At 48.7% G+C, this 13,116-nt stretch overlaps 6 protein-coding genes across 6 annotated transcripts; 3 read left to right on the top strand and 3 right to left on the bottom strand.

Moving 5' to 3' along the window:
* Positions 1-203: 203 nt before the first annotated feature.
* Positions 204-3,235, bottom strand: PEX2_002040 (DEAD/DEAH box helicase; the record flags this gene model as incomplete). Its single annotated transcript, XM_016737482.1, has 4 exons — positions 204-1,173; positions 1,230-2,590; positions 2,647-2,834; positions 2,908-3,235. 4 exons carry the CDS (start codon positions 3,233-3,235, stop codon positions 204-206), a joined length of 2,847 nt encoding a protein of 948 aa, XP_016598918.1.
* Positions 3,236-4,090: 855 nt separating this feature from the next.
* On the top strand, positions 4,091-6,007 carry PEX2_002050 (uncharacterized protein; the record flags this gene model as incomplete). The annotated part of the gene is made up of 1 exon (XM_016737483.1): positions 4,091-6,007. One exon carries the CDS (start codon positions 4,091-4,093, stop codon positions 6,005-6,007), a length of 1,917 nt encoding a protein of 638 aa, XP_016598919.1.
* A 288-nt stretch (positions 6,008-6,295) lies between these two features.
* PEX2_002060 (Major facilitator superfamily domain, general substrate transporter) lies at positions 6,296-7,789 on the bottom strand (the record flags this gene model as incomplete). The annotated part of the gene is made up of 1 exon (XM_016737484.1): positions 6,296-7,789. One exon carries the CDS (start codon positions 7,787-7,789, stop codon positions 6,296-6,298), a length of 1,494 nt encoding a protein of 497 aa, XP_016598920.1.
* Positions 7,790-8,650: 861 nt separating this feature from the next.
* On the top strand, positions 8,651-9,451 carry PEX2_002070 (HpcH/HpaI aldolase family protein; the record flags this gene model as incomplete). Its single annotated transcript, XM_016737485.1, has 1 exon — positions 8,651-9,451. One exon carries the CDS (start codon positions 8,651-8,653, stop codon positions 9,449-9,451), a length of 801 nt encoding a protein of 266 aa, XP_016598921.1.
* Positions 9,452-10,077: 626 nt separating this feature from the next.
* Positions 10,078-10,575, bottom strand: PEX2_002080 (RidA family protein; the record flags this gene model as incomplete). The annotated part of the gene is made up of 3 exons (XM_016737486.1): positions 10,078-10,302; positions 10,371-10,444; positions 10,524-10,575. The coding sequence occupies 3 exons, from the start codon at positions 10,573-10,575 to the stop codon at positions 10,078-10,080; spliced, it is 351 nt and encodes a 116-aa protein (XP_016598922.1).
* Positions 10,576-11,408: 833 nt separating this feature from the next.
* PEX2_002090 (Oxoglutarate/iron-dependent dioxygenase) lies at positions 11,409-12,806 on the top strand (the record flags this gene model as incomplete). Its single annotated transcript, XM_016737487.1, has 4 exons — positions 11,409-11,654; positions 11,720-11,845; positions 11,907-12,495; positions 12,562-12,806. The coding sequence occupies 4 exons, from the start codon at positions 11,409-11,411 to the stop codon at positions 12,804-12,806; spliced, it is 1,206 nt and encodes a 401-aa protein (XP_016598923.1).
* Between the last annotated feature and the right edge of the window lie 310 nt (positions 12,807-13,116).

The following is a 13,116-nucleotide window of genomic DNA, read 5'->3' on the forward strand; positions in this document are numbered from 1 at the left end:
GCCATGATAGAGGATTAAGTGGGAAGTGATCGTGGGTGTTGCATTTGGTGGAGGAAATGTAAGTTGAAGAGAGGACGAGAAGAAGAAAACAGAGAGGTGAGAGAAAAGAAACAAGATAAAACAATTTTCATGTCACTTATGTCGACCACTAACTAGTAAAGAGATACAGCTATTACGCGACTCCTTTAGTACCCGACACGCCTCTATTGCAAAAGAGACTCAAGATCTGCAACACGAGTACCTCTATCCTCAGCTTTCTTCTTCGCCGTCTCCCGGAAAGCAGCAAGCATAAGGCCCCTCTTACGCTCTTGGATCGCTAGAACCCGCTCCTCAATACTATCCTCCATAACCAGTCTCCAGACTGTTGTCTCCCGCTTCTGCCCAAGACGATACACCCGATCGACAGCCTGATCCTCGATAGCTGGTGCCCACCAGCTGTCGCACAAGATGACTTGGTTCGCTGCAACGAGGTTGAGACCAACACTGCACACGCTCAGACTTGCGAGGAGGACGGTACACTCAGGGTCGTTGGAGAACGAGTTGATGGAGTTGTCGCGTTTCACAGACTGCATCTTGCCATCTACACGGGCGAACTTGATACCACGCTGCTCAAGGTGTGGTTCGATGAGATTCAGAAACGAGGTCCATTGGCTGAAAACCACGGTCTTTGTGCCTGGTGCCTGGCCCTGAGCAGTCAAGATCTTGACTAAGGTCTCGATCTTGCTGCTGGGACTGTCGGGATCGGCCTCAACGATATTGGTGTCTTCACCCAGTTCCACGGCTGGGGAGACAAGTGTATTGGTTTCTTTGATATCTGCGCGGCAGAGCGGACACTTGTGTTGGCGTTCGATAACCTGCTCGATGCAGCCCCGGCAATAAGAGTGGGCACAGGCGGTTATGACGGGTTGCTCAAGGTTGTCGAGGCAGATGGCACATAGTTCTTGGCTTTCTATCTGGAGCTGTAACATCTCTTGTAGAGCACGGACGTTCTCGGGTGTCAAAGGTACGACTTTGTGTTCTTCTAGCATGCTCATGAGTTTGTCAACGCGGTTCTTGCAGAGCGCCCAGTGATTGCAGACTTGGCGAAGACGGAGAAGAACCTCGAGGAGGTGGGAGTACGTGGTCTTGCCCTCTTTGTCCTTGAAGTCGAGAAGAGCACCTTGGGCCTCGGTCCTGTGATCGTTATTAGCAAATTAATCTTCACTGTGCGGTAGTTGCTTGATACATACTGGAAAGCACTGTACTTCTCCTGTTCATGGGCATTGAACTTGATTCGGATGATGCGAGATGTCATCTCAGGTAGTTTCAAATTGATAAAGCCCATATCCTTTCTACGTCGCAGACAGATGGTGCCCATGAGAGCCTCAAGAAGTAGTCGAGCCTCGGGCTCCCCTGCAGTCAAGGGTCGGATCAAGACACTGTTGAAGATCCTCAAATCTTCCAAGCCACCGGAAAACTTAAGGAAACGGATTTGCGCATACAAGTCTTTCAGAGTGTTGATAATGGGGGTTCCGGTCAGGGTCCAGCGGGAGTCGGCGCGCAATCCGCAAGCCGCAAGGGAGGCCTTGGAGCTAGGATTTCGGATAGTATGGCCTTCGTCAAGTACGACACGACGCCAGTGCAGCGAAAAGATACCCTTAGCAGGCGCCTTGTTGGCATTCGGATTGAAATCCAGAGCCAGGGCTCCATAGCTGGTGATCACAACATCATACTTTGCCAAGTTCGCAGCTTCCTTCTTCCCAGAGCCGTGATAGATCAAAACACTCGGGGCAGTCTCCTTGTGGACATGGTCCTGGATCTGATTTCTCCAGTTGCTCATGACACCAACAGGGGCAATGATCAAAGTGGTCTTAGAGGAGCCTGCAGTGAGAGGCTTTGCATTGGCAAGAATCAAAGAGATAATCTGGATTGTCTTGCCCAAGCCCATATCATCAGCAAGAATGCCACCGCTGGCAAGAGCTGGCTCCGTAGCCGTGGCGTAATTTGTTGCGACATTGAGAAATTCGTTATTTGTCCGTTTCCATAACTGCACAATATCGCCGGAGCCCTTTGCGGGAAGGCTTGGCGATTCTTGCTTGATCATCCAAGCTAGTCCCTGGCGCTGGTATGGAAGTAACTGGGTGGAAAGGCCGGCTGGGGTATCGACCATTGGCATATTGGCCAGGTCAGACTCCTTCTGTCCGAAGGTTTCCACAACCTGGCCAATATCTCGGGGGTTGAAGGTAGAGCTCTGTTTGAGGAGTTCTTCCAAGCTCTCATTTTGCTCACCACCAAGTCCCGTTGGGGTCGTGAGATTCGCATACTCTGAGTCCTGGTTGGCTTGCCATTTTGCTGCAGCTTTGCCAAGAGCCATGGCACGAGCTTTCTTTGCGGCCTCTTTCCGTTGTTTCTCGGCTTCTTTCTCTACCTTGCGTTCCTCGCGCTCCAGCTCGTTGAGTTGGCGAACAGGAAGCTTGTCATTCTGCATTCGTTGTTTCAGATTGGAGCGTTTGGTAGGATCGCGAGTGCCGAAAAGCTTCAAATCAACCGGACAGTTATAATCTCCAATCGCACCAGTCAATGTGCCTTCAATAATAAGATCGCGAGCATCCTTTGATGACGAACGTTAGTAATGTCTTGGAAGCAATATGATGGGAGACCTTTTACCATGTATGACGCCAGCTTGGCTGCCATCTGTCGTGGAATGTGGCCGATCTGGGCTCCCATCACGTTGTTAACCTTGATAGCATTGCTGTCATATTGATTATTGGCATCCCGATTTATGATGACACGCTCATCTGGGTTGGCACGGCCCCTGTAATGGCGCACACCAACGATCTTGGTAGAAACAATGCCTATTTGATATTATTTAGTATAGCTTCTAGAGTATACGTAGGTAAGGAACCGAGATTATTGAAAAGGGCATACCATAGAGGATGGAGCTTGTTAGCGAGGTTTCATCCACCTCCTGAGATCCTTGAATCACATCCAGCGCTTCTTCGTCCTCTTCGTCGGCACCAATTACTTGCGACAGCTGATTCAGTGGAATGAAGTCAGCAGACTCGCCAAATCTTTGGCCTGAGCCAGTATGGTGGTTCAACGGAATGTAGTCGACAGTCTCGCCGAATCTCTGGCCTGAGCTGGCTGTTTCGGGGTTCAAAGTCGGAGCTGTGCGAGTGGATTTTGACGCACGCCCAGACTGCATGTACAAGGCATCTTCGGTAGAACCGAAATCAGCCTTGCGTTTTCCTGCCATCTTTCTCCGGCTTCATTCAGTACATTTGATACAAGCTTTGGCAATGATGAAGATGTGGAGAGATTGTGGACTGTGGGAGAAGTGCAAATGTATCCGGGACTCTATGCTGTTTCTCAACAATATCCTTCTGACTGACAATTTGTCAAAGGCAAAGGACCACTGATGAACAGATAACTGTCATGGTTCACTCTAGAGCAGTCACATTACGCCATATAATTGCCAATTGGGTTTAGCGCCAGACGCGTCAAGACACGGCTACACGTGACCTATAGAAATCCGGTACTTATCACGTGGCACTTATCACGTGGAAGGATATGCTGATAACTCGCCGCTCGCTGAGTGGACGCTCAGTATAGCGTTGAAGAGCGAGCCCCACGGGGGGGTCCTTGACAAGGTTAGTTGATACATGATGCACGATAACAAGCTGATAATTGCGACGAGAGTTTATCAAAAAAAAAAATTCATGGAATGCTTCAAGCTCTCTTCATATACCATCCCATTCATACTGTTGTCAATAGTCTGTACATAACTATTTGTCGTGCGGAGAGACCCCGACGCCTGCGTGGGGTATGTTCCGTCCCCCGGATTTTGTCCGCTCCAAGGTTGTTGAGAGATTCCCATTAATGAATTGACAGCCTTCTTTACCCCTTTCACTACGAAATCATGTCAGTTTCACAGGTCAAAGTGATGCCGTCCTATCAGCCATTTCAATGTCTCGTCTGTCAAAGTCGATTTACTCGACATGAGAACCTCAAACGGCATTCAACGCTACATTCCCGCTCTCAGGCTGAAGCGTCGCTTCCCTGTAACTTTTGCCACGCTACCTTCTCCCGTCCCGACTTGCGCAATCGCCATATGAAGAGAAAACATCCAGAGCATGAGCAACACCGAGTGACAAAGAGGACACAGCGCCAACCAGCACCCAGAGAAGATAGACTGAATTCTTCGGTATCGCCGACAGCGGTCTCGCCTACAGGAAGCAATGATGGTTTACCTTCGCCCGGATCCGTGCATTCCAGCCCAGGAGAGGAAACGAGATTCGATAGTGATGCGGTCTGGCGCCCAGTGATGCGGTATCAGCAGCAGCAGTTTGACCGTGGCCACCCCACGGAAACCCAAAATATTGCTACGCCAAGGACCGGGATAGCCAAGACACAACCAACAAGAGACCTGTTACAACACCAATCGGCGACGAGCGACTCTGCTCTCATCGATCAGATTGTCCAGGATGCCACAGATCTGGAGCGGAGCCTACTATTAGGTACATCCTTTTTGAAGCCCACCAATCACCTTGAAAATCAACTACATCCGATGGCCACTTCACAAGCCGAGACGCTCAATACAAGTCTAACCGAGTACAATTTCAACCACCCGATTTTAGATAGGTTGTCACCAAATGACATACCTCAACTCCAAGACGATTGGGCCCCGACTGCTGTACAAATCTCGCGAGGCTGTAATCTATTTTTCGCCTCAGTCTCTCATTTCCTCCCCTTTCTCCATTCCTCGACTTTTGATCCGACACAAGTTCCCCCGCATTTGGTCCTCAGTATGCTTTGCCTCGCCTATCAATATGGCGAGGACCCAGAATGCGGGGACCAAGAAGGCTCAGGCGAAAGCTTTTCTATACGTTGCTTTCATAAAGCTCGAGCTCTCCTTGCTTCTGATGAAGACAGGCCCGACGCTTCAACAATGATCACCACACTGGTCCAATCATACCTGCTCCTTGAAATCTGTGCCATGATGTACCTCTGTGGCGACAACTCATCATGCGGCCTCAAGATGCATTCGCATATAATCTCCCTAGCTCGCGCTGGAAGAATGACACAGCCAATGACTATTGAGACTGGTGCGACCGCAGATTTGGAGTCTTTATGGCGGGAATTCGTTAAAGCCGAGTCGCACAAACGGACCCTCTTCGCAGTGCATCAGATCGACGCGCTTTGGTACCAATTTCTCTCCATTCCTCGCTCAATCTCACACCTGGAAATCAAGCATGACATGCCTTGTCCAGAAGACCAATGGTCATCATCCTCTGCTGCTGAATGGGCTCATCGACAACTTGTTGCAAGAAATTCCGGCCCCTCGGTCACATACACCGATGCTGTTCGACGCTTCCTTTCTTCTGATGACGATGTCGCCTCAATTTCACCATTTGATCCATACGGTGCCATCAATGTTGCGCAATTTCTGATCTCTAGCGCCCGTGAAATCTCAGGCTGGTCCACGATGACGGGAATGCTCAGTATGGAACGGTTCGGTGCATTAAGATCATCCCTTGTCGCCCTTAACCCGTTCATATGCCCCGGAAATCACATAGCACAAATGAAACAGACGACTTCATGTGCTGCAACTTGGGAGACTGCCATGATTGAGCTGCAGATGTGGTCACCATCCCATACCGGCGGCATTGTAGAAGGAAGCATAGATGCCGTTCTCAGTCAGTCAACATACTTGGGACCGTCACAGTTCCTGTGCGATGCCAACACAGCCAAAGCTATACAACCGCATGTCAACTGGTTCCTACGATATCTCGATAGAACACTCATAATGGACACTGAAGCGCCATGGGTTACTTTGTATGCGTATAAAGCCTTTTTGATTGCCTGGCAGTTAATACATGCCGGCCTACCTGGTTCAATGGATGCCGTGGGTGTCCATGATGGTGATATGGAGGGAGCTCTGATGTGGGCGAGGAAGGTCTTTCAGCGAAGACAGAAATGGCAGATTGGGAAACTCATCTTGTCATGTTTGGATGAGTTAGACAAATGAATGATGGCCTTCTCATGCTATGAATGTTTACGAATATGTGTCTTGCGTTGATATTTTGGCCTCAATTAATTGAATAGTCTCAAATATTTTGGTTAGTCTTTTTAGACCTCTTTTCTAAATGTCTTATGTAAAGGCGGTAAAAAAAGCACCTTTCGATGTATAACCTTTGATATTCCATTGTTATATTGATTTCCCTAAACTAAATTATACCATAACCATGTGACACAAACCCATATACCGATCCCAGCAAGAAACGAGTAAGACAACAAAAAACAACGTAGTCATTGATCAGTACATCTCGTAGCGCCAGTTGAGCTGTACCATTTCCTCTGTGACGCCACCCTTGATCACCTTGGCAATTTCCGCGGGATCGCCCGAGTCCAGACGTCTGTTCTCGCGCAAGATGAGCCAGCGGTATGCAGTGATTGTGATTGCGAACAAGACAGCAGCACCCATAAGCGTACCAAAGGCAGCATAGAAATGGGGCTCTCCAAAGTATAGGTATGAGGCCCAGATGTTGGAAGTACCACCGATGGCATTGACCAGAGCAGAGGCAGCCGCTCGCTTCGAGATGGGTCGTGCAAGGTGCAGGTTGATGGTCTTGTATAGGAGGAGCTGGGGACCGACGGAGGCAAAGGGTAAGATCATCATGGAGAAGTAGCGAGCGCCGACGTTTGTACTCGCCATCGGGATGATGTACATCGGGATTGTGATGGCGATACAGAGGAGGATGATTGGGTAGACAGTATTCTTTCGGTCGGAGTAGAACATGAGGACGTAGTAGACAAGACCAGCGAGGATATAGGGGGGTGCTGTGAGAAGCAAGCTGATGGTGCTGGAGAAGTTGAGCGAAGCAACGAGGGTAGGGAAGTAATTGGCGATGGAGCCCTGTGTTTGGGATAACATGTTGCAAAAGATGAGCAGCACCAGCTTGGGGTCCGAGAGGGCTTTGGCAAACCCTTTCAGTACACCCTCATCCTCTGTGCCCTCTGCAGCACCAGCTTCAGATTCGATACGCCACACGGCGCAGTCACGCTCAATCTGGGTCAGGATACGGCTGTTGTGGGGGAACTCTGGCATGATGCAAGCGCAGATGATGCCGATGCCGACAGTGGCACTGCCCTCGATGATGAATAGCCACCTCCAGCCGCGGATGCCATAGTGCCCATCAAGCTGAAGGATACCTGCGGCGAAGAGACCACCGAAAGCATTACCGACTTGCTGGGCAATGTACAGCCCGGCAATACGCTTTCCTAACTCCCTCTTTGTGTACCAGGCAGAGAGGTAATAGATGGCACCAGGGAAGAAAACGGCTTCGGCGGCTCCGAGAATGGCTCGAATAGCCAGGAGTTGACCATATGTCTCAGCCGCCGCTGTGCAAGCCGAGATACAACCCCAGATCGCCACGGCAGCACATATGTACATGCCTGGCCGGGAGATCTTTGTAATGATGAGGTTGCTGGGGATTTGGAATGGCAAATAGCCGACGAATAGAATGGAGATAGCAGTGGCGAATTGCTCAGTAGACATGTTCAGATCTTCCATGATACCCTGAAGCTTAGCGGCGGAGAGATTTTGGCGATCGACGTAGTTGAGAATGTACAAGATTCCAATGGTAGGGAGAACGAACAGGTCAACCTTTCGGACAACCCTCTTGTTGAGAGCGTTGAAGTCATCGTCGCTGAGTGTGCGAAGAGACTCTGGCATGCGGTTGTAGGCGTCGACTTGTCCTTCTGCCGAAGAGACATTGTCCTCAGCCAGGACAGGATCTTTCTTGTCCATAGGGAAAGACATGGGGAGAGAGTAGTGCCTGTGCTTTTTGCCAAGACCACTGCAAGTATCAACAATGGAGACAATGTTGCACAGAGGGTGTTGCAGGTTGCAGGCTGTGCTTTCGAGACGATACTTGAGCTCCCCCTATATAGCTCAACCTAGACTCTGCATTTGCCGACTTAGCGGAGAGTCATCACAAAGATCCGACGTCGGGAATCGACTAATCACCAGACCTCCTTTTCGAACAATCTCGAGGCATTCATTGGTCGAGATTGGTCGAGATCTGGTCATTCGTAGTTGATAAGTGAGACGTATAGATAGGCCTGGAGATAGGAGCAGAAAGGAGTGCCCAATGGTTATCTGTCCAATTGGAATCGATTACCCCGGACGTAGAGTTTGGTTGAAATCTGGGGTGCATTAAGCTAGGCTTGGGAGGAGCTCTCGCATGTCCCGAGGTCGATAAGAAGTTTTTTGGGAGGTGCAGGTGGGCATTTCTTTCGAAGACAGTCGCTTTCAGTGACCATATAGACAGAATCCACATTTGTGGAGGTAAGTCCCATATAATATCTGAGTCATTCGGGTGGGCCGCTATTAACAACCGCGATAAGGCGATAAGCCACCCCGAAGTTTGCCACTTGTCTGCCCTAACTACATCCAGGAGCTCATCTTTACCATGTCAAAGCTCCTCATTTTAGCTTGGTATTTTTGATCTTCAGTCTAGAGGAATGAGGGGGGGCTAAGGATACGTAAACCAATAAATGATACTTAAACTAGCATCTTATCGACATCTCTTGTCTTCATCTCACTCTCAAACTCCCAACAGACAACTCTAAAAAATCGTCTCTATCTTCTAATACCTCTACCATCACAATGGCTTACCCTACCCCTCTCACAACCTCAATCGATAACTCTCGATTGAGGCTCCTAAACAAGATCAAGGCTGGCGAGTTCCCGCTCATGACCTTCATGGCCATTCCCTCCATTCGCCAGGCCCAAATCGTTGCCCTGACTGGCGTTGATGGTATCATCATTGACTGTGAGCACGGACACATTGGCGACGATGCTATGCACAACTCCGTCTCTGCTATCTCCGCCCTCGGCGTGTCCCCCGTCATCCGCATCCGTGGCCCTGCCCACGATATCCTTAAGCGCGCCCTCGATACCGGTGCCCACGGCATCATGGTTCCTCAGATCAACAATGCCGAAGAGGCTGAACAAATTGTCGCTTCCTCCAAGTTCCCTCCCCAGGGTGTGCGCGGCCAGGGCTCAGCCTTCCCCGCAATTGGCCACGGCCTCACAACCCCCGAGTACATGAAGTCCGCCAACGAGACCATCATCACCATGATTCAAATAGAGACCCGCGCCGGTGTCGAGAACGTCGATGCTATTTGCGCTGTGCCAGGTGTGGATCTTGTCTTCATTGGTCCCAACGATCTTGCCCAGTCTCTGCTTGGATACACACCTGCTCGCGGTGATGAGCCTGAGTTTGTTGCTGCTATTGAGAAGATTATTGCTGCTGCCCGCAAACATGGAAAGTGGGCTGGTCGCATGGTCAACAATGGTACCGCGGCTAAGGAGGCTCGGGGGCTGTACGATACCGTCGCCATCACTGGTGACACCAAGGCGATTCAGAACTGGTACATGGCAGAGTTTGATATTGCTCGCTCATGAGAGGGCAGACGATTTTATGGTTATGATAGACTTTCAAATATAAATTTTAAATAGACAAATCAAAATACTTTACTACTTCACATCAAACGCAACTTTCAATTCGGAGATCCTCCGATCTAGCTATATGTCTTGGCTGGGTATTGGGAAATTAAAAGCCACTAGCCCTCTCCATCCCCAATTTAAATTCCCTTGCTGTTTAATCTAGTTGGACTCAAACGGAGAAAGGCAGTTCATTGATTCGTATATCCCTGATTATACATAGAAAGGTCTCTTACACAGAGCAAGCTTTTTTACCGCCTTCACATACATCTAGAAGACATCCAAAAAGATCAACCAAAAAGATGCCACAAGGTCGCAAACGAGGCCGACTATTCTTGTATTCATTGCTTAAGCTAAACTTCATCCTACCTTAAGAAGCTTGGATGTGACACACAACCCATAATACAAAGTACCTTCAACTCCTATTAGTACATACGCGCTTGATTAATGACATAACTAGTGATATGCCGGTTGACAATTACGTAGTATATTGTTAACTCCGCTCTACATAATATGGCAACTTGACACTCTATTCAAAGGTATTTTAATTTTCGTCTATATTCTAGCCATTTTCATAATATCATAATTTAAGCTTGCGCAATACACTCGATCTCAATGACGGTGCCGTTTCCAGGGGCAACCGCTTGGAGACATGAGCGCGCTGGCATGGGCTGTGGGAGGAAATCGATGTAGACTTCGTTCATAGCGGCAAAATCCTTCATATCGGCGAGGTAGACATTGTACTTGACGACCTGCTCAAGGGAAGAGCCAGAGAGCTCGAGGACCTCCTTCAGGTTTTGCAGAACGGTTCTCTGTGTAAAATCAAAAAGAGTCAGTCAATGCTTGACTACCCGATGACTGTTTGTGCAATTGAACTTACGGTAGCCTGCTTAATCTCTCCTGTGGCAGTTTGGCCTGCGCAAAAGACGAGCCCAGGGACTTTGACGGCAGGGCCTAAATAGCATTGTCAGTAATCTTTCTTTTTTGTAAATTCTCCAAGAGAATGCAAGGTGTTTTGCATGCAGATACTCACAGTTGTGAGGCTTGGTAGGGAACTTCTCGCTCGAGATGAGTTGACGAGACATCTTTGCTGGTAATTTTAAAGAGGATTGGGAATTTTTGATGGTGTAGTAAGTTTGAATTTCAAAAGTACTAGACAGTGAGCTTGTTTAAATTGCTCGAGCTACCCCTCATACCTCTCTATCCGAGGCATCTTGCCAATCAAAAAGAGGGGCAATTCTCATTATCGCGATGGAGGAGCAGTATTTTCTTAGTACTAGTTTATCCGTTATCACTACCCCCCGGGGATGTGGAGGGAGGAGTGGGAGGAGTGGGAGGAGTGAAATGGGAGGAGCACATGAGCTTGGGTAGGTTATTGCGGCCATTCTTCTTAAAAGCCGTATCTATGCATAAAGCCCCGCCTTGTGATTGATATTGACTGTGTGGCCGCAATTATCGCTTATATCTTTCCCCAATCCCCGACAATGCCCGGGTGTAAATCCTCTTCCTATCTGGGTCTAGCGCCAACCTTATCGTTTATGCTTAGGTTCAACGTCCATAGATACGCTTAGGCAGAGGAGCCCTCGAGCTCCCGTTTATGATAACGAAAGATGACAGGGCCAGCTGAAAACATTGGGAAAATGTGGGGAATTGTAACAGGGAGCATCCAACATTACGATTATCACGCCAATATTCAGTGGCGCGCTAGCAGAAGTCGATAGTCCTCCTGCTCTCGGGTGATCTAATCTAACGCAATGAACCATGCCATACTTCCCTCCCCGGATGTCGGATACACAGATAGGGTTCATGTCTCATCATTCGATTGGTATATAAAGATATAGAACTCGATCAGATAATCTTCATTGTATTGTCTTCAGCATCGATTACAACACTGAATATCCTTTGCACATCTATTACCATGGCACGCTCTGCCCCCTTCAATCCTCCTGCAGCTGACCTGCCTGGCAAGCCTTTTGTCCCAACATGGGTTCCCCCGCCGGTCACTCAGCAAAAGGAGAACTTTGCTGAGCTTAGCTCCATTGATCTTTCTTTGTTGGACTCGGATGACCCGGCCGTTGTTGACAAACTTGTCCAGCAGGTTAAGGGCGCCATTCGTGATGATGGATTCCTTTTCCTCGAGAACTACGGAGTTTCCCTAGAGCAGGTAAGTCTTGGTTCTCAGAACATACTTCAAGACCAATCTCGCTAATAACATGTCTCTTTCAATAGCTCCACCGCCAGTTCTCTCTTGCACAATATCTCTACCAAAACATCAGCGAAGAGGACAAGCAACGCCTCCTTTTCGACCCTGAAACTGGTGTTTGGTCCGGTTACAAACACCCTTACGGATTCAAGGTAAGAAAATCTCCCTCTTTCATCAATCAGCTCTCTACTTACTCTTCCTTTTTCCGATTAGCGTGAACGCGGACCCGAAGACGGCATCGAGCAATTCAACTGGTACAAGCCCGACTGGAACGATATCAACCGTGTGCCCACATGCCTTCACCCCTTTATGGACGAAATTGAAGAGTTCTCCAACTATTTGACTAAGTCCGTCAACCGCCGCCTCCTGACCCTCTTCTCCCGCGTTCTCGAGTTGCCCGACGACTATCTCTGGGACAATGTTCAGTCACACGGTTGCCCAACTGGCGAGGGTTACTTCCGCCATGCACTTTTCCGCCCCGTCCAGAAGAAGACCGAAGAGGCATCCAAGGGCCTGCGCATGCACGGTCACACTGACTTCGGTCTGACAACATTGCTTTTCTCTGTCCCCATCTCGTGTCTCCAGATCTGGGGCCGTGATGAAAAGTGGTACTACGTACCCTACAAGCCCGGTGCGCTTGTCATTAACATTGGTGATACCCTGGAGATCGTTTCTGGTGGTCACTTCAAGGCTACTCGTCACCGTGTTTACAAGCCTCCTGTCGATCAATTGAAGGAGGAGCGTCTCTCTCTGGTTCTCTTCAACAGTTCTGTTGGTGATTTGCGCATGGGTCCCGCAACAGGTTAGTAGATTGAGATGAAGGCACATGGGTTGATCACAAGGACCACGCTAACATAAATTTTTATAGATTCTCCTCTTATTCAAAGAGTGGGCTGCGTTGAGGAACAGGGGGTCTACAAGGAGTTCAAGAAACTCACATCCCAAGGCAAACTTGTGCCTACCAACCGTCAATGGCGCGAAATTCAGATTGCTACTGCTACTGATCCTACGGATCAAGAGCGCAACAGAGTTGGTGCCGACCAGGTTCTCATTGATGGCAAGATTATGCACCAACGAGAGTACATGGGTGTCAAGGTTGTCCTGCCCGTTTGAAGGTATGATGGAGGCAATGGTCGGAAGTGTTTCCTGTTTTGATTAAATTACCCCTGGTTTCAGATTGTATGCAAGATCCAGATATATGTAGCGTTTCAATTTGACAGTTTGTTATATTATACACGTACTTCTTATAAAATGTCTAGCCGATTGCCTATGTGCACAGCCTCGATGGACTACCATAAAATACTAATCATTCATAACCTATCCCTGTAGTCATACATAGGAAAGTTCTCTGCACAGCTTATTTTTTTTATCGCCTTTGTATATATACATCTAAGACATCTAAAACAGACCATCTGAAAACAAG

The sequence above is a fragment of the Penicillium expansum genome (assembly GCF_000769745.1).
Source record: "Penicillium expansum strain MD-8 chromosome Unknown contig7, whole genome shotgun sequence".
NCBI classification, from domain to species: domain Eukaryota; kingdom Fungi; phylum Ascomycota; class Eurotiomycetes; order Eurotiales; family Aspergillaceae; genus Penicillium; species Penicillium expansum.